Source organism: Thunnus thynnus, chromosome 18 (assembly GCF_963924715.1).
Source record: "Thunnus thynnus chromosome 18, fThuThy2.1, whole genome shotgun sequence".
Classification (NCBI taxonomy): Eukaryota; Metazoa; Chordata; class Actinopteri; order Scombriformes; family Scombridae; genus Thunnus; species Thunnus thynnus.
The window spans coordinates 21971362-21993035 of record NC_089534.1 but is presented as its reverse complement, the minus strand read 5'-3'; the positions used below and the strand labels follow the sequence as shown (position 1 = coordinate 21993035).

The 21674-nt window shown below is 38.3% G+C and overlaps 1 protein-coding gene across 1 annotated transcript; it reads right to left on the bottom strand.

The window, feature by feature from the left end:
- Nucleotides 1-1574: 1574 nt before the first annotated feature.
- LOC137169157 (disks large-associated protein 2) lies at nucleotides 1575-15759 on the bottom strand. The gene is made up of 6 exons (XM_067572177.1): nucleotides 15527-15759; nucleotides 13987-14072; nucleotides 13418-13824; nucleotides 12882-12973; nucleotides 10709-10861; nucleotides 1575-9038 (listed from the first exon to the last, which is right to left on the bottom strand). Exons 1-6 carry the CDS (start codon nucleotides 15662-15664, stop codon nucleotides 8823-8825), a joined length of 1092 nt encoding a protein of 363 aa, XP_067428278.1. The 5' UTR covers nucleotides 15665-15759; the 3' UTR covers nucleotides 1575-8822.
- Nucleotides 15760-21674: the final 5915 nt, after the last annotated feature.

Sequence of the window (21674 nt, the reverse complement as noted above, 5' to 3'; positions counted from 1 at the left end):
GTCAAGAGCGGAAAATAGTTCCATTTAAATTAGGCATATATTATATATTTATATATGTATATTTCTGTACAAATACTGAATATTTGGCATTATATTTATCCTCATTATTGATATATATAACAATTCAAAATAGTTTTAAGCTAACCACAAACCTTTTATGCTATCAAATTTTTCTCATGTCACATTCCAAAATCCATAAGAAGCCTTTTGTTATTTCTACCCACAGCCACAACACAAGACACTTCTCCACCAAAGGCAAACGAAATTGTGACTGCTCTCTCCCCTCATAAAACACTGGAACAGAAACAACAGCACACATATAGAAATACTTCTCCCCTCAGTTACACGATGCAAAGAATACAAATGTGGACAAAATATGCCTGTTTAGTTGTGACTGTTAACAAGCTGTGGTGTATTCTTCATCACTTAATGTGACAGGCTGATAATACTGTAGATGGGTGCTGAGGTCACAATAAAAAATAAATAAATTAAAAAAAACTTAGACTTACAGAAAGTATGAGAAAAATTTACATGTAAGCATCTACATCCTTAAAAAGTTCTCGTCTAACACGACCCAAGCAACACTTTCACCTGTTCATAGGAATAGTTCGACATTTTAGGAATTACGCTTATTAGCTTCTGTCCAAGAGTAAGATGAGAAGATAAATACCACTCACATGTTTGTTTGTAAGCATACAAAACACAGGATGTTGACCCTCTAGTTATGATTAGTGAAAGATCATGATTTTGGTTGTGTTTCATCCTTCAAGTCATATGCAGACTTTTCTGTATTAATACAAGCTAGACCATGATCTTTCCCTAACCTTAACCAGACAACCAGTGTCCAAACGTAACAATGAAGAAGTTTAATAATGCTGTAGTTACTACTGGCAGATATTGTACTGCAAGATCGGGCAGTCTGCCATAAAACAAATGAAATAAGCTGTCAAGAAATATTTTACTCATACGTTCAGTTGTTAATTAACAACATTTTCTCATTATGTTGACAGAAAAGGTAATTCATAGGAATTCATCATTTATAGGGGACGGAGTTAGCTTAGCTTAGCATAAAGATTGTGGAACGGGGGGAAAAACGTGTTATTTTTTTCCCTACCCACTTTCAGCAAAGACCCGCCCCTACTCTGCCTCTGATTGGCTCTGACCCTGATATTTTTACCCTAACCTCAATCACCTCATGTCTGATGCCTTAAACCTGACCAACCTAACCAACAAAGGCAATGAGTACCAGCCAGTCAGAGGCAGAGTTGGGCAGGTCTTCACAGACTGCGGGTGGGAAAAAAATAAGGCGGGGCTATCCTGGCTTTGTCCAAATATTACAAAAACCACCATAAAACCACAACTTTACACTTTTTGTACGGATTACACAAACAAGATATAACATGTTATTATTTAATGAGCTTTAATAGTGCCTCAATGCTTCCATTCTTTATGCTATGGCTAAGATAACCAGCTTCTAGCTGTGGCTTCATATTTAACTGACAGATATTAGTGTGGTATCAATCAATTTATCGAACTCTTCTTGGCAAGAAAGCAAATATGTGTTTTTTACAAAATGTCAAACTATTTCCTTAAGCAGCTCAACAACAACCTCAACAGTGCTATAACATCCCTCAGATTTAGGTTTGTCAGACAAGTCAACCATCTAAATTAAGGTTATTGCTAGCAGAGCAGATACACTGTCGTAAAGCCCACTGTTTATGAAAGCACAACATCAAATATGGTAAATAAAAACTCACGCAACTGTCACATCTTTGATAACGACTGATGTTCGGCTTGTGACAAACAGTCAAAACTCAAAAGTCACATGATTTATGAGAAGAGGGAGCAAGCAATAGAAAGACATCTTTGCAGTGCAACTGTATCAGAAACAAGGAGAAAAGCTTCCAATGAAGAATTTAATGGAGTCTCAATCAAGAAGACTGTAAAGAGATCCTCAAGATACGTATATAGGAAACTCAGGGCTCTGTCTTGAGGATATACGATGAGTGCGTGTGTCTCTGTGTATGTGTGTATGTATTTGATGCTTTTGGTGTGTGCTGATTGTCAGAATAAACAAATAAAAAAACAAAAAAAGCAAATTTAGGAAAAGTACAAGGAGAGAAGTTGATTGATTGAGCACCTATACAGACTTCTCTGAGGTTAATCTCGAGGACAACTATTAATCGATGTTACTCCAAAAAATTGGTGCTGCAAACTGTGTTGTACAAAGCATAAACCGATGTCTTGAGTAGTGACTAAACAGGGAAAAACTGACCCTGGAAAAGGAACTTTTATTACTGAAAGCTGACTTTTTCTTTATTCTCTATATTATATATATATTTTTTAAATCAGCATAAAGTAACTAAGTGATTGTGGATGAACCATATATCTGAATACATCAGTGTTGCTGTGGCATGTACTCAATGAGAATGACAGCACACGTTTTTGCTCCTGTAGTGTAAAGCACGATGGATGGCGCGCTTCCAGTGCTCTGTAAATGAAAGGTGATCTGCAGCGGGGCCTGCAAGCCCTGCAGCCCCGCAGAAGTACTGCTGCATAGTACACACAGGCATGACAAAGTGTTCCTGCGGAGATTACAACTACTCCTATACCATGTTTGAGAAAACACTTAACCATGAGGTAAATAGCTGTAGGTGAGCCTGCCTGTCGTTGTATGAAACACTATTGCACTTTTTGGCTGGTCAAGTTTTGTCAGTCTCCAGATTCTGTAGATGTAGATGCCAAAAAAAAAGGCAAAAAAAAAACATCACAAGATTACAATATCACAGCTCGGAGGAAAAGTAGAGAAAGACCTTCAGATAAATTATTTGTGACATGCACTCTGAGGTGATGTAATCACACTGTCATATCCAGTAATTTTCTACGATTCACTTTGTTTTTAAATTATGTTAAATGTCAGCTGTGAAAACCAGAAAAAATGTAACTGCATCATGGTGAATCATAGCAGAATTATGTGATCTGAACCAAATATTTATAAAAAGGATGTTAGCAAATCATCCTTTGATATCCTCTAAACTGTATTGTGCTGAAGTTTATTACAGTTAAATGTAAATTCATTTTAAATTCTGCAGTCTGACCCAGCCCAGTTTCCAGCCCTTTGTAATGGTTTTATGGACAAACCTGCACTCTAAGAGGTGTTGCAGTCCTTTCACATACCTCAACCCAAAACATTCACTCACAGATTTCTATGAGCATCAAACTGTAAGGCACCTGAGGATTTGTCATGTACATAGTTGCCAAACTCCTAAGCCCCTCATAGCAAGGTGGGAATAAACAGACACAGACGCAAAAAGGAATATATTTGGGTTTCATCACAGATGGTGCGCCAATGATGAGTAATCCTAAAGTATACAACAACAAGAAAATGGTACCATGATTATAGAATAGCCCCACATGATACCACAAAAACACATTTGCTGAATGTCTATAAATCTGATGTCATTGTGTGTGTATTTCATGTCACACATACTGTAACTCTAGATAACACGCAGCGACCGGTGTCCCTGTGACTTCTGAGGACATCTTAATTTCTGATATCAGCCTTACTGATAGCTGATCGGTGCAAAAACAGCTGAAGTGACATCATTTTCTCATTTAAGCCAGTGACTGTGAGGTTGCCTGCCAACGATAGACCAGTATTCTCCTGTTTACTCTCTTTAGCTTGGTTTCAGTCATTCAATTAGAGCATGACTAGATAACCAAAGCAGGAGAGATAAATTAGGGGATTAGCCTCACTTTTATAGATTTTACTCATGCCTACTGGTTGGAAAACTAAAATCTATTCAAACAACCTGCAAGGAAATTCCTAGCAACATAAAATCTGAATTAAAAGCTACAAAAAGACAAAAAGCTCTGTTTGAATAGGTAGTTTCTTTCTTTTTTTTTTTTTTTTTTTAGAAAAGCCTGGATTGATATTACTGAGTACCAGATCGTCAAGTACTACACATGATGGAATCACAGTATGCAGTCTGCGGGAAGTACGTAGACTTGATTTGCATGACTCTCAGTCTGGTGGAAGAGCAGTTAGATTGTTAAAGTAGCCCATCAACTGTTGTCATGATGCAAGAAAACTGTAATTAGTCCCTCTGAGGGGAAAACTAAGGGTGCAAAAAGTGAAAGAAATGAGGACTTGGATATTTCAAAGCTAACAGTATTCTCCATCTAGACAAAAGATGATGCTGATAGTTGTGGATTGCATGACAAAAATGGCCCACAAAAACAGATGTGTTCTTGTCCAACACCAGTGAAGTCAGGACCAAAATCTGTTAGGTTTAATCCTTTTTTGGGTAAAGGTGTTCAGTAAAGCCAGTCTTGAATCGTTCCTACAGTAACCATGTTCAACTAGACTTAGTTACAGTAGTTATGTCAGATTTTCACATTAATAAATGGTGATGCTCCCTTTAAAATTGCATGGGTACTTCACATGCAAACAAAACCCCCAAACAACTTCTAGTAAGAGGTTTGGTAAGAAGACTTCTCACAAAATATCCAAATGCAACTAGCTGAACAGGCGAGAAGCAGAAGGTTACAGGGTAAATTTCACTTTGTAGAAAAACTATATGTGTTACTTTCTGTGAAGGGTGCACTGTAGAACGGATAAAGAGAATAATTGTGAAAGAAAAGTAATTCGACTGACTCTACAGTGTGAAATTTTTCACTTGAGAAAAGCTCTATAGTGTAAAAGGTCTCACCACAGACTGTATATAGGCTCAATGAAATTGTACTGGGAAAAGAGGACATTGTTGGTTTGTTCCTCACGACAAATTCTGGAAGAAAAGAAGGATAAAAAAGAAAATAGAAAATGATGCAAACCTCCTCTTCAGAGAGAGCTTGACGATGAAACAGCTTAATAAACTGGGATAACTCTAAAAAACGCTTGTTCTTGTTTAATGAGGGTAATTAGGTGGAATCAGCCAACATCTGTCGGATCCTTTGAAATGTGGTGACTGGTGTGTTAATGTTGGAGGTAAAGCCCCTTAATAGAAAGAGATACTGTATTTTTTAAGTGAATTAAATAAATGATTGAACTTCAAATTAAGCCCTTGCCATCTTATCAGTTTCTGTAATTATATAATGCACTTGATTTTCCAGGCAAATTATTCTTCTCTTTAATCCCAAGGCCTCCAATTTACTGTATACTGCGGTATAAAATCCTTAAAGTAATACATTTAAATAAACTGACAAACTAGACAAAGGTTCGACTGGAGGAAACTGGAATAAGTCTTAGGAATAAGTAAATATATTTACTAATGTGTATGAATGTAAACTGGTTTCTACTGCGTTAATGTAAACCTGAATGAAAGAAATCTAGGTAATTGCCATTCGAATGCAAAGATAAATTGGCCAGCGCTGCTTTTTATTTTATTTGAATGGATTTATTGTATTATTTCCCCAAACCTGTTTGAATTAATTCTACTGGAAGTGTAGATTTTAAATGCAATGAAACAAGAAAAGTTATTTTGAGAGATACAATTGTATGTGTCAATATTTCACTGTAATATCACACACATCTGTTATTCCTCTGAACATTGGGGAAATAACTTTTAACATACAGCAAACCTGTAGTCAGTGTGTGAAATTACCTCTTGGTGACCTGGCTTGGTGTCTTCTATTATTTTTGTTTCTGTTCATGTTTCATCTTAAAAACCAATGAAAATTTTTAAAAAAGAATTAAGTTTAAAAAAAAAACTAGATCTAGTTTAACAAAAATAAAATAAAAAGTCTGGAAGCGACTTGTCTCCTGTCCAATTTTAGTTGGATTTTTAGCATCTGCGCATCTCCTGGGGTGTTTTTTTTTTTTTTTTGCATCGTTAGAGGCTCTACATTCATGAGTGTTTTGGTTAAGGCCGTCTGGTAAAGGTAAGGGTTTCAGATTTAGCACTGATGTACACAAGTCACAAAGTAAAATACTCCAACTGTTGGTCAGACACATAAAAGCCTCAATGCAAGCAAAATAAGCCCATCGTATATTCATTCCCGACAAGTACATCTCACTGCCTCACTCAAGTATTTACAGTACACAGACTGCTCTCCCCTACTGAGTGCCATTCTAATTTATAAAATGGGAAACATTTAAAATTGTACTGCAGCATAATGATAGTGGCCCTATGTCAACATTTGTTTTAATTAGCAGGGGTTAGATTGGCAAATGAGGATGGATGGGTGTGTATTTCAAATGTCTGGGAATCATTAGGCGCTTTCGGACTGGAGGAACTTTTTCATAGTTCTAAGAACCGTTGGAGGAACTACCCCCTTTTTATTGTGTCTGCACTGCAGGAACTGGGAACGATCGTAGTTCTTGAGGGACTTTTTTAGCTCCTACCTCAGGGTAGGTACTCTCCCAGCACAAGAGGAACCTTGAGTGACGTAAGTGTACAGTGATTGGCAGCCGCCATTTTTAAAAACCTGTGCTAAAACGTTATCCGTGTAAACAACAGCTCTTAATGTTAGCCTTAAAAAAATGGAACAAAATACAAACAAATGGACCAACTATGAAGTCCAGGTTCTATTGAGTCACAACATCCTCCATCTTGTCATTGTTGTATCTTGCGCCGAAGTGATGCTGCTATACCAACCACGGGCCAGCTTATGTCACTTCAGCGTTCCTATCGGTGGTGCAAATGCAAACAGAAAAAAAGCCCTTGAAGGTATGTAGTTCTCGGGGGAGCTCCCCAGTGGTAGTTCCTCTCAGGGAGTCCTCAGAACTGTTTGGTCTGAAAGCGCCTATTGTTGGTGTAGTATACAATATGGACAGTATGCTCAGCTAGCTATAGCAGTATGCCCTTGGCTCAGGTTGGGCATATTTTACTTTAAGTTTGGTGGAATGTCAAAGCCTGTAATCTCTCCCCTTTGATAAATAAATATCTCTGACTTCTTTGCATGTGAGAAAGGAAGTTGAATAATAAAACCTTCTCCTCATTTAAATCACTGAGAGCAAAAGCATTGCAAAGATGATCTTTTCTAAAGTCACAATCTACCACAAGTCACTGGTCAAGTCAAGTCACATATTAATAAATCTCTGTTAAAAAGTCCTTGAGTGTGTGTGTGCGTGCACATAGGACTGGGTAAAGGACAACAGTTTTAGAGTAAAAAGCAGCACCATTTACTATAGTAACTGAATATTGTTAAAGTGTCATTTGCACCTGTCTTTCCTAGACTACATGAGCAGATTAAAATAACAACAGAAGTGTTTTCATTATGCGCCACTTGGAACAAAAGGTCGAATGCAGTGTGTTATGAGAAATGGTTCCTGTTAGCTAAGAAACACCCCTTAATCAGCAAGACAAATGTACTGTCAAATCAACCCACAATTGTTTTAACTATTTATACTAAATGTATACTGTAGATTGTGATGTTGGTCATATGATAGATACTGTAAGTATAATTAAAAGTGTTAGAATCACAATATTTTAATTACGAGAGGCCTGAATGCCTCCAGAAAGGAATGAAAATAAAACAACACAAGGTGCAATTTATATGACCTACTATATATATAGTAACATGAAATTCGGTAGTAAATTTTCCATTTCTGTCCTTGCAATTCAACTGCAACATTATCACATGAGCTTCATAAACTACATTTCCCTTGGAAATACAAACATGAATATTATAAGGTGCAAAATGCATTGTTTGATACAGTCACCTCTTCCAGGCTGCGCAAAACTGTCTTTTGTTAATAATTCATATTTGTTCTGCAATGGAAATGTATCCAGCAGCAGATAACATACATATCTTAAAAGTGTGTAGTCCTAAGAGGGATGGTAGTATGTGAATGAAAATGAATAAATGTTGAAATGATGGTTTGGGATTTGTAACGATATTTTTCCGATCTCGGTCAGCAACACTGGTCAACAGCTGCAGCATGCCTGGTTAAAAATGGACAGATGATGCAGGTTTACTGTAGGTAGAAAGATAGTATGGAGTACAGTTGTGCACCACTTCAGACATGCTGTCAAACATTTCTTACTATCCTTATATTTTTCAGAGGATTTCCTAACTTGCTAAGATACATTTCTGTGGGGAAAACCAATCTGTGCTGCCACTGTGCCTTAACACAGGATGCTTTAGCCCAAGACCATTGTTGCTGGTGAGAGACGTTTTAGAAAAGTTGCACTTTGTGTTTCCCTTTGAATGTGGCAAGTATAGCATTACCTTTACTCACAGTGGGGCAATGGCAACAATGGAAACGACTAGAGTTTTAACAGTAATGGCAATGATGAAAAAAAAACTACTAACTTGAATTAATTTTGCTCAAATTAATCCCAAGTGAAATGTTTATTTTGGGGAATAGCAGCTCATTCTCATGGCGCAGAACCTGTGGCAAAAAGTCCACTGTGGGCGTAAAGCTACACTAGGAAACTTCACACTTTTTGACCTTTAACACCCATAAATTACGCCAGGGAAAAGAGGCAGAAGGTCTAACGCTGGTGTGTCCAGTTTTTGCTGTTTTGGAGACAGTTTGGGCTTCACTCTAAATTTCTAATTTATCACTTACCACTTGTGGGTAAAGAAGCAACCACCCCTGACTCAAGAATTAAAGTTGGTGAATGTAGAGCTTCTCACTCAGGGAAGACTTCCCTATGGCAGTGCCACACTGTCATTTGGGCTCATATGAGGGATGCACTCTCAGCTGAAATCTGGCCTAGTGTAGCTTCAGTAGGGACAACCCAGAGAATGGCAACAGATGACAAAGTGGGACGAATAGTGACAAATGATGACAGCAGGAGGAGGCCTGGATGTGACGCCACGAGCTGGTGTTGGGTGGAGGTGGACAAGAGGAGCTGAGGATAAATCCGTGGACCTCAAAGCCGTGTCTGGGCCTCTGGGATGTAGATCTCGATGCTGTCTGCCCTCTCTGTGGCTGAGTTCTGTCTGAAAGAAGCTGCTCGTTTGGCAGCCATGAGGCGTCTGCGGGCTTCCTGTCGCTGGCGGTCCTGAAGGTCCAGAGAGCGCTCCCGTGTCACGCCACCACGCCCTTTGGCCGGCCTCTTTGGCAGAGGTGGTGGCCACTTCCGCTCCTAAGGATACAGATTAAACAAGGTTAACAATTGCAGGACTTATTATTAAAGCAATATATCCCACAGAACAAGTTGATCCACAGGAGAAAAATACTAACAAAACAGTGTAACTCAAAATGTTTATTAGTGGATATGGGCCAGATAATAAAAAGCCCTTTATCATAACAGAATATACTGTAAATTAACTGGTAAATCTAGACAATCAAAGCAATATATTTTCATTCTGGTAATTAATTTTATGTTGCTTTATTTTATTTTGAGGTTTTATATTACCTAATTATGGAAAAACAAGAGAGACTATTTATTCAGCTCAGTGCATGAGGTATAATATTAACCAGCAGATGAAACATTGCCATAGTGGTTAAATTCATAAGTAAACTGATAAATGATAAATGAGTACAGATTAAATTAAATGTTCAGGGGAGTTTTATTCACTATAGAGTGTATGGATTCATCTAAATTTGTCTGTAAGCCTCTAATATACAGACTCTTACAATCACTAGAACATATGTGTATCATGGTATTAAAGCTCGTGGAGACGCAGGTCACCTGAAGATAGAAATGGCTAAAATCTACAAATCTGAACACACTGATATACAATAACTTTTTAATACAGAATAAGCTTTTCTACTGGTATAAAAGTAAGCCTGCCTTGAAGGAGAAAAGCCAAATACTGAGCATCTGTGTCATTGTTCGGGCTTAGCTTCATGGAGCTTGCAATATGCGTATTAACTGCTGGAGGTAAAAAAAAAAAACTCCCTCACGAACTACAACTGTAGCATGAAGATAATTATCCGAGTGCCCCGAAGGATCTTCTCTATCTCTAAAAAACACATTATCATCTAAATGTTCTTTTTATAACTGCAGCTCGTTCATCCACAAGCACCGCTCGTAGAAATGTGCTTTCATTTAAGCTGCTGGATATGGGCGATTTAACTGGATAGTTTAAGATCCTAAATGTTATATATATGTGCTTTATCTTTTGATTAATTGTGTATTGTCATCTGTCAATAATCTAATCATGTTTTTATTTTCATTTTGTACTGTGATGTACTTCAAAATCTGTTTTAAGAAATGCTATAAAAAATAAAGAGGTTAAATTGACTGGACTTTCATAAACGTACTGTGTATCTGCCCATTTCTCTGTCCAAACTCTATGAAATCAATACAATGGTAGTTTAAGTGCTCTATGAGTTCAAATGCTGGTCAACAGTGTATTAGTGACAATTACATGTTTTTCTCATCCATTAGTTGAGCCTGACAACAGGAAATCTCAAAATCATACTGTTTGTATGAATTTTCATTTGTAGAACTGGTTTGACATCAGTAGATGCTGGTGGCATAACTTTGTCTCCCATTTCCACAGATATAAGGCTGCTATGACAATGTGGATCAGACAGACAGAACAACTTATTGACTTATTTTAACATCCAATGATTTTAATGGAAAAACAAGCACTTTAGGAGATGCTACTAGCTGCCTGAGCTGAACCGATATTGTCTCTTTATATTGTCCCTGCAGTTTTATGATAAGAATGAACAACCTCCTGCTGGTCACAAGCCTAAAAGAGGAAGGCAAATGCTGTTTCCTCCAAAGCTGAACAAGTTCATCTGGAGACCATTAAGACTAATTATTATGAGTGTGTAGAACCCTAAAAAAACAGTTTTTACCTTCTTCTCTGGGCTCTCCACCAGCTGCCACTGGTTGCTCTTGATCTGCTGCAGCTCATCAAACTTGGCAGTGACGTCATCGATGGAAAGCTGCAAGAGGTCCCAGAATCCAGCCAGGTCCTGAGATGTGGGTCTGGGCATGGCACTGGGGTCCTGGAGAAGCGGTGGGTGAGTAGGTGAAGAACAAAAATGTAGTGGGGGGTTTTGAATGATGATTTCCCATTTTTGTTATGTGCAGGATTACTAAACATTTAAACACTAACAGTACTAGTAAAGAATTCCAGATTTGTATTACTTGTTCTGAAACTGCAGCAATGTAACAAATATTTGTTTAAATATATGAAAAATAGAAAGAAATATTTGACTAAAATTACCAAGCAAGTCTTTAAAACTACTTTATTGTTAAATATTAAATATTGCTGCTGGTATGCTTAGCCACATCAACATTTTCACCTCACCCTTTCCCCCACTGTGTGGCAGTACAACACCAACACTGCTTCATAACCTCAACTAACATGAGAAAGTTCTCTGGGTCCATCCTTCAACTTCCTTAAATTACCTTTTTTAAATAATAGCAGAGTTAGTTGAATGTGTGCTGGATCAACAGTTTAATACAAAACACATTTTTATGATCATATGCCGTGGGGTAGGGCTGAAACTAACGATTCTTTTCATTATCTATTAATCTGTCAATTATTTTCTCAATTAATGGTTTGGTTGTTTGGTCCAGAAAATGTCAGAAAAGTGTGCAAATTGTCGATCACTGTTTCCCAAAGCCCAGGGTGATATCCTCAATAACCCAAAGATATCCAGTTAACTGTCACAGAGGACAAAAGAAACCAGAAAATATTCACATTTGAGAGGCTGAAATCACAGAATTTGGCCATTTTCTTCTTAAAAATGACTCAAAATGATTAATAGACCATCAAAATAGTTGGAGATTAGTTTAATAGTTGGCAACTAATCAAATAATTGACTAATCGTTGCTGCTCTAAATTGGAGAATGACAAGTGAGTAAAGGAGACAAATCAAACATCACATATACAGAAAACTTGTACATTTTAGGCTATAATTGAATTCTAATTCCATTTTGCCATACTATCACTATTCTGTGAAATTTAAATGACAAGCAATTTTGGTTCTCATTGCTGTTCATGATACTCTACCTATCAAGTTACTGATGTTGTGTGAAGCGCAAAGCGCAACTCACACACTCATGTACTCATTACCACAGACAACAAACACATAATGAGTGTGAGAAGTCAGAAGTCAGAAGTCAGACCAAGAAAAGGTCAGTCAAGTCAAACTTTAAAGCACCTTCAGAGCTATTTTTAGACATCATGCAGTTCTCCCTCTGTCCAACAGGGAGTCGTTCTCTTCAAACACGTCTGAAAGCTCAGGGCAATCTAAGGCTTGTCACTACCGATGTTCGACTTAATTCATCATCCTATTATCTTTGTGGAGAGAGGGAGCGTGTGCGCCCCAAAACCATCCAAAAAAGAGCAACACTCTGAGTTAAGACATACACACAAAAGCACAAAAAAAAAACCAACATAAAGGCAGTGAGAGAACAGGCAGGCACATTTCAACCACCTCCACAAGGTTTTGCATTTCATTTAAAAAATTTGCTACGCTTTAGAAAGGTGTGATTAAGTACCTGCCTGTCTCTTTCACTGTCTCTCTCTACTGTATCTCCACAAACATCCCCACTTATGACACTACCTTTTCCTGATATATGCTGACTCTGTGAGTACTTAGCATTAGAAAAGGTATAAATTTCCAGTCGACGTGACATGAGGGCTAAACAGTGAGACAGTGTGGCAGTCCATTATTCAAACTCTGAGATCCCATTCAAACTGCTGCCTCTGTGCATTAATGGATAGCCTCAACACAGGTGCTGCTTCCAATTGGAATTCCCCTTTGGTTTACTGTGGGGTCAATAGCGGCAGAGGGACTGTTTCGCTATCGATCTCTGTGGTCTATTTCTGGAAGGCGAACAAGTGCAGCGTCAGGCCGAGCATCTTTTCAAAGCTCAGATAAAGAGAAGGCCATCAACAAGTTTACCCGTGATCCATTGTAATACTTCTAGGTAACACATTAACACCATGTAAGCCTATGCAGTGTTTTTGATCATAACCACCTACGACAGGTTGGTTTGTTACTGATCACTCACCAGATTCTGCTGACAAAGCCAGTAAAACTGCTGAAACTTTTGAGACATTAGGAGCTGAGCACTTCCCACTGCACTCCGGATTTTTCCTAGGACTGCCAAACACAGAGAGAGAGAGAGAGAGAGAGAGAGAGAGAGAGAGATTCTGGTTTTATCACTGACAGCTTGGCAAAGGCCAACATGTTGAACAATGTCTTTCAGTCCTTCACAAAGATCCAATCTGCTCACAAAATATCTTTCATGATTCAGTGTTTTCATAGTCAACATGACAGCTAATACTGTGAATGTTCACTTGGGCTCCAAGTGAAGGTAAAGGACTTATTCTGGCTGCTCTGATTGCCAAGATTTCTATCTACATTTTGATCTAAAAGGTATATATTCCTAAAAAAAGACGTGTTTCACTACCAATTCAGTTAAATTCTAGTAATGTGAATATACAGTTACTGTATACATACTGCAGAAAAAAATCTTATAATGTATCAGTTTTGTGCCACATATCCTTAAAGCATTGGCATCAGACAATAAACGTAGACACTCACTCTCCTCCGACAGGTCATGCTCCTCTGCCTCTCTCTCCATCTCTTTGCACCATCCTTCCAGCCGCTTGGTTTCATTGTGAAGGAGCTGCATAAACCAGCTGCCATCCCTACGAAGGGGGGACACACGGCCTGTCTCGGTGCTCTCCAGGCTGGGTTCAACCAGCCAGGGTTCAGGCTGCGGGCTTGAGGGCCCGCTGGACGGCCGGTAGTCCTCCCTGTAACTGAACAGGCCCTGTGTGCGCACCGTACGGATGGCCCCATATTGCGTGGGCGTGCTGGGCTCAGAGTGGCGACCAAAACCGCCACCGAACTGCAGGCCCTTGTCTTCCATGGAGGGAAAGCCCTCCAACTCCATGTCTGCTTGCACTGCAGTGGTCACGCTGTTGGAGCGCTTGAACCTCCCATGCCTAAAAATGTGTAAGTGACAATGACAATGTTGATTTACAAACTTGAGAACAATTCTAGGCTTGAAAAAGACTGAAAAAGGAAAACATACATAAGAATAAAGCAAAAACAAATTTGAAAACATGGGTTATGGACACTGTGCTTCCTCTGTTTGTGCCACATACCGTTTTCGATCCTCCACCTGGATACCTATTGAATGGAACTGAGGAAGGCCTTTACTTTCAGTCTCAGAGTCTGTCACAGTTTCCACCTGGTAAGTACAGATAGCAGAACTCACCATTCACAACTGAAATGTACAGAATTATAGAAATTATAGAAGTTTCTCACCTATCACACAGGATTCAAGTTTCCATTTTTGTCTTTCAGCTAGCAACATGATTGGTGGATGTGCTGGTTTTGACGGGGGGGTCCTTTCCAATTCCAAGCATCTGCTCTTTATTTACAGACTATTTCATAAAAGCATGGGTTAAGCTACAGGCATCTAAACAAAGACTAGAGGAGAGGCTTACAGGCAGAGAATGACTTGCTAGTCCCCGCCCATCCTTAGAAAAAAAATAATAAATCCAATACAGATCTTGCCTGGAGCCTAAAATTGTAAGAAGTCAGACAAGATTGGTCTGTAATAAAGATACAGAATGGTGAATAAGATTCTAACCTTATTGCAGGATTTTGAAACAAAGGAAACAATAGCTTATTTGAGAGTTCTACAAAGTTGGTGATCTTCTTCAGCTTGGTGGAAATCAGGTTTACAGCTGGCACAGTGTCAACTGTAAACAACTGGGCACATTTTCCTGAATTTGACTCAGTTGCCCAAGGGATTCATTTCTGTGGGCAACATTCAGGACTAACATGGTCCACACAGGCAGCCCAAAGTTGGAGCTAACAACTGAGAAAACTTGCCCTCAAGTTAGTCGGACGTTAGCACAAAAAGCTTAACACCTCCTTATCTTATGGCAGAGCTATTTATTTTGGACAGTAATATGATGGGGACTTTGTTATCAGCTGTCTCAGGTAATGGTGAAGAAAAATGTAAGCGGCAAAGCATCCAGATCACCAACTGGATCAAAGGCAGAAATAGAGGTCCTAAATTACTCTTTTCCACTGCTGCCCTAAGCGGGGATTCAAATTGGAACAGGTCTCTTTGAATAAGCCTTGTCCAGGTAATTGTACATTGTGACATGCAGAAAAGGTCAACAAGACTCCAAAACCTTGTCGAGTACTTCAAACAGATTGGTACTGTAAATGTGGGAATTTGTAACACACACCACGAAAAAAATGACAAGATTAACTAATTTGCACATTTGCGGCTGTATCACCAGTTAATTTTTAATTCTGTATGCCTGGAGATGTGGAAATAAGTAGGGAAACGTAGTCCTCTTGTCATGTAATGAACAAAAACAATTGAAACAACTGCCTACATTAAACATTTTCCCTGTAGTGTTCTCCTTCTTTGATGATAAAAAAGTGTATTTGACTGATTAAAAGTGATTTTCCTGTGAAACCTGGAAGATGGTTTTACTGTGACTGGATTTTACTAGACAGCTCTTATACATATTAATCTGATTATTAAAATGGGAAAAGGGGGAATTATCCTTTCAGCCAGCACAGGATAGAAGAAGACAGATGAGATTGGTGTAATTAGTATGAGAATGTGGTAACTAAAAAGAGAGCAGCAGTGAGTGACGTGGTCAGTTATGTTCTTACCTGTATCCCAATAGAGGAACGTGGGGTTTTGAGGTACTCCTCGGCTTTGGACACCAGCACTGCTTTGTCACATGTCTGGACGGAGGTGTGGCTGCCCAAAGACGCAAGCCTCTTGCCTGCTGCTGATTCCATGGCCATGGTAACTGCCTTGGTGCTGTCCAGGCTGTCTGTGGAGCTGTAGATGGGACGGCCGAGGCTATCCGTGGTCCACAGACCACCCCGTGGATGTCTGCCCTCCTGGTAGGCATCTTGGGTGGACTCTGTACTGCTCTGGGCTGTTACAGAGATAAGAGGCTTGGTGGTGGTGCGCGGGGGCACAGGAGGTGGAGTCTTCTTGTAACTGGGAGGATATGATACCGCTGGATAGCACAAGCAGGATGAGAGGACGAGGACAAGGCAAGACAAGGGTAGAGGATAAATCAAAAACGTGAGAATGAAAAATGTGGCCAAAAGCTGACGAGGGCCAAGTGCTGCAGTCGACCAGTATCACACAGCGTGTGATAGAAGAGTGTCATAGCATGATGGGAGATTAGGCACTGGGGCACTTAAGCACTTAAAGCAAAGGAAATGTCAGTAAGGTGAAAAGCAAAAGCAGCTTTGTAACATAACTCTGGTTATTGGGGAAGTGCAGTGAAGGATTATGGGAAAGATTTGCACATTCAAGTGCAAATGCGAATCTGACGGTGATCCATCCAGATGTACCTCACAGCAGTTTTAAAATGTACCAACTTCACTGGATAAAATGTTGTCACCATGTTGTTCAGCATACAAATTTAAAATAATTTTCATTAATTTTTACATAATTGAAAAGATAATGGCATTCTAGTGAATTAAATTAGTCATATAAAGTAAATAAGTCCTATAAAGATATATATAACTGGCTACATCTTGTCTGTTTTTTTTAAGTATCAAATTATCAATGCCTCCTAAATTGTGGGAGTAACCATAAGCAAAGCTCATATTTCAAAACTGGGTACTAATGTTCCTTTAAGCCAATGAGTGCAGACACCGTGGATCCATTTGCAGACATTACTTTGACAAATGTGAGACTTATTTTTGAAAAAACCTGACTGAATGAATTATACTGTTTTTTTAAGATGCTATTAATGTCTCATAAAGCCAGTGCTACTTGTCAGTTTAAACCAGTTACGGGACTCAAGTCTGTCTGAATTTATGAGTAATTAAAATATCTCTGTTCTAAGATATTGCAGTACAGAAAGTAAGTTTGCTTCATTCATTTATTCTTTTGCCCAAATCTGGCAAACAAAAACAGTTTATGTTCTTTCCTATTTTAAGCATAATAGCAAATGTCCAACATAAGAGTGAATATCCATGAGTTTATTCCGAATGATAAGCTTAGGTTTTCTGGATTGAATAAAAGATTTAACCTCCAGTACAAAGTGAATCAGCATGAATCACAGAGAGGAATGAATCATAGCTCAAACTTTCTTTACAAATGTGAGCTATGTTAAGACAGCACCATAATGGCCGTTCTGAGCATTCAGTCATTCACCCCTGCAGTGCTTATGACAGTTGTTCCAGTCATCCGCTTGATGCCTCCCATTCTGTCACCCATTCATCCATTAATTTATATGAATCAATGGAGTCAGACTACTGAATGCATTACTTAATACAGCAAGATTGTTGTGATTTGCCCACAAACACACATATTAATATTAATGTGAACAGGTGCAGGAACAGCACCAATCACAGCACGCACACACACACACACACACACACACACACAGTCATATTTCTGTCACTTCGGAGGAACACATTAGATTGACTTACATTCATTTCCTGGAGACTTATCCTAACCTCCACCATAACCACCACATGCCTAACCCTAACCTTAACATAACCCTAAACCAACCTTAACTTTAAACCAAGTCTTCACCCTAAAATGTTCCCATAAGGGAGGCTCAACATGACTGTGTAAACAGATTTACGTCCCCACAACATGAGGAATACCTGGACTACACACACATACACACACACAAACACAAACCACTTTGGATTACAGGTAATTAAGTGCAATGAGAAACAAGAAACCACAGGGAACTCTGTTAAGCTAAATCTGGTCATAGACTTGACTTCCTTCCAACTTGAAGGGGCTGCAGTTCTGCAAGACACAGTGGGTGGATACCAAAATAAAAAGAGCACAGTGACTCAGGCAGTACGCAACACATTCTATTTTTACATATTTTACCCATCTGACTTACATTCAAAACTGAAAATGTTAACAGATTCCTTGGTGCCAGCTAAATGTTGAGCATGTCCCTAAAGACAGAATCTCTGTTTCTCTGTTGTCTTGCATTAGTTTGCCAATAAAAGTGTTACAGTACATGAAAATTCTTCTTCTTGGAAATTATTAACATATTTTCATGTCACACATAAACTTTGTTACACGTCTTTTTTAGAAACATGCTCTTTTATCGTTTTTTACTAATAATCTAACAAATAACAAATGAATTTTTTCTGATGATCGTAAAACTGATGACTTGTTTTAAATTAAAATGATATTAGACAAGAGGTTAAACTCTAAATGCCACATAATCCTTTTCATATTTGTGTAACATCAACCTCCTTTTTTTCCTTCTGTAAATTGACATTCTAATTAAAGACGTCATCCTTTCTGGTACCACATTCACATTTATATTTATAATACAGTATTAATACCTAGTAATACCTATATTTTGTAAGTATGGTAGAGTTGCTTCCCCTGGCTGTCAAAAAGTAAAGAAGAAAGTAATGAATTGTGATTCTGGTAAACTTTAGAGAAATTAAATCTTTTAGATAATACCTAAACTAATTACAAAATCTATCATCCTCTTTACTTTGGTATCAATATAGGCCAACTAGATTGTCTACATTTTGGAAAGCAGGAATAAATGACCAGGAAACTGAATAAATATGATTTGTGTTATTGGGTCTTCTAATCAAGATGCTATCATTTGAAAATTACAAGCTTGGCCTGATGGTGGCGCTACAGAAAAGGTCCTGAACACTCTTGGGAGCAGAAATTGCACTTCATATATGTTGGTAACTAATAAGTGTCACATAACCCCCTTTCATTGATACAGTATGCTTGATGGTTGCCTGAATGAGCTGACATTTGGATACATTTGTTGTCTTGAACGCCTACATTTATGTTCTGGGAATAATTAGACAATTATTTGCTTAGGTTAATGTTGTTTAATGAAGACATTTAATTTGCTGGCTTCTCCTGAGCTGTCATGTCACCACATAATAGGCTTCTCAGAGAACTGCCCTACTCAGTATGAAAAGAAGAAAAGAAAAATCACTATAAATTGCAATAACATTGACTGGACAGCAGATGTCCTCCTATAGACTTTATATCATGCACTTAAACATCTATCTACAGTAGGAAATACTCAATTTAGTTGAAGGATTAAGCTTTGAAAATTGCTCAAACTTTTTCTCTTTCTTGTACAGTTATTTAAGAGTGTTTTTTTATTTATGTTAAGGACATTGCCAATGTCATTTCCTTATTATTTCATTATTTCACTAAACTACAAGTATGACAGCTGCAGTTAGTTAATTTGCGGATCCTTTTACATACAAAACATATGATTAAATAAGTAAATATTTTGCAGTGTTATAGATTAAATTATCTAACAGTACATACTGATACTAATGTCAAACTGAAGTGGGCAGCTGCCAAGTACTATGTGACAAAGATATGACAAAGATGTGACTGTGTTGACTAAGAAAACCTCTGCAAACATCTTATTTTCTCCTACACAAGTGTCCTATATAAGGCATGGACAGAGGAGTGTTTTGAGTTTCCAATTTGAATATGGAAAACAGAGTACAAGATGGAGAATAGCTTTTTAAAAGTCAGACATCTTAGCACTTGGTGAGGTAACAGGTGAGTCAGTGACACCTACCATCGGTCCGATCAAAACCTGCTTTCAGATATTATGGTTATTTTCTGTTAAAGGGCAGTAAAAATCTTGTTAGTCCGCGCAAAAAAAATCTCTCCCAAATAACCAAAACACTATTCAAACAACACCATAAGGCCTAGTGTTTACATGTCTGTCTCCATGCAAGTCATCGAGCCATATTTCAGAACAATAACTGCCCTGAAGGTGGAGTGACTCATTAACAACAAGGAAAGAACAACCTAAAGCCTTAAAATGGTAAATAGCATCACTTCCTCAGGATCAAAGTTCAATTTCCTCTTTCAAGACTTAACATTTTGCACATAAACAAATCACACAGACATAGAATTCAGATGTAAAAGAGGGAGAAAATCCAATATCTGCACTGACTGTTAAGCCTCAATAATAATCAAGATTCAAGACCTGTCGCCTTTTGTGTGGGAGGTCTTACTTTTCCTCAACTTGAAAAGTTCCTGCTCTCTCCACCTACATGTAAGATCAACCCACAGTTTAACTGAAATGCTACATAATTTTCAACATATACTAGGAGCCCTCAAACACATTAACTAAGTAGATATCGAATAGGCATATTGAGGAAAAGTGTTTATATAGACTAATAATTTTCAGAGCTACAGCAGCTTTTTTTAAAAATACTACAGCTTCAGCTAAAAGTTTGGTTAATGTGATCCAGGAAAGCATCCTGTCCTTTGTGTAGTCAGTTATGCCTGGCTATGTTTGAATGTGATTGTTTGGCTAAGCACTGCTGCACTGTTAAGTAAACAGACCCACACGCTGGAGGTGCAGCCAAGACTAAATGGACCTGAATGTCATGCTATTAAACTGTGCCTGCTTCTCTGCTTAGATGTATTTGTGGTAAGACCAGTAAACAGTGAGGATCCTGGTAGTTCTGCACAACAGGAGTTTTTAACACATCATGAGTCCCCTGCAGCTCAGAAGCAGGGACATGTTCCAGCATCAAAACACAAAATAACAAATCTACATTTTATACTCATGTAATCCCTCTTCTCACCAACTATGCAGTCTGGTTGCTTCCTGTTGCCATCTAAACTTTCTTAAGCAACTTCCATGATGAATCAAAGTGTGCATGACACAAGGCCAATAAGAACGGCTGGGTAGCAGTGCAATATGGCTGAAACAGTTAGTTGATAAATCGATTGGTCATTCAACAAAATAAATTGACAACTAGCCTACTTTGATAATCATTTAAGGTATGTATCAAGCTCAAATGTCTACCATTCTTTCAATCCAGATTTTTAAATTTGAGGATTTACTGGTTTCCATTGTTTTATATCATTGTACACTGAATATGTTTGAGTTTTGCACTGTTGGTTGGACAAAACAAGGAATTTGCTATTTTCAGACATTTTGTACCAAATTGATTCAATTAATCGAAAAAAAAAAAAAAAAAAAGGTATTAAAACCTGAAATTAAATGTTAAATACTTCGGAAGGGCAGTGATTATCAAGCTTTGTATTTAAGTGGATTATAGACTGAATTCCACACCCAGGTTGATTAAATGAATAGTTCAGCGAAAACTTAGTTATATTTAGTTCATCACTGCAGTTGCTGGACTTAAACGGTGGAAATAACAAATCGTTCCTATAAACGTCTCAAACCACTCCGGCAGCAGAATTTACTTCTTCTCTCTCACCTTTCATATACTCCTTATGTTTCAAATACACACATTTTCACCAACATATGCCAAAATAAGCTATATACACTGCTTCCGTTTGTGAGTGGTCTGCTGGTCTCTTCAACGCTACTTCTGGCGCTCTAGTAGTCCGCGCGACCAACGTCAAGCTAGCATGCTGTTGCTTTGCAGACACCAAAGCAACTGCAAACGACGCATGTCATGGCACTGTAGCCGCAAACAGACTCTGTAACAATCTTTTAATTTTGTAGAAATTACATGTTTGGAGCGTACCAAGCTTAGGTATGAGCAGAAAAATGCTGTTGGTGTGGTTAGACAAGTTTTTTTTTGGATACATTGACATATTTCACTATTGAACCGTTGAAACCAGAAACAAGGCTTTTATTTCCCTAGGATGGCGTGAAGTGATGACCCGCTCTACTATGCCTCTGATTGGCTTACCCTTATATATCTTATTATTCTCACCCTAATCCTAACCAATATCACTCCTCATGCCTACACCTAACCAACTTAAACAACGAGTACTAGCCAATCAGAGGCAGAGTAGGGCGGGTCATCACTTCGCCATCCT

What these genes read in the sequence shown, in the direction of transcription:
- LOC137169157 (XM_067572177.1), bottom strand. Translation starts at nt 15,664, where the DNA reads ATGGCCATGGAATCAGCAGCAGGCAAGAGGCTTGCGTCTTTGGGCAGC. An exon ending in GTTCCTCTATTGGGATACAG is followed by an intron (nt 14,073 to 15,526) that starts GTAAGAACATAA and finishes TGTACTTACCAG; the next exon opens with GTGGAAACTGTGACAGACTC. An exon ending in CAGGTGGAGGATCGAAAACG is followed by an intron (nt 13,825 to 13,986) that starts GTATGTGGCACA and finishes ACACATTTTTAG; the next exon opens with GCATGGGAGGTTCAAGCGCT.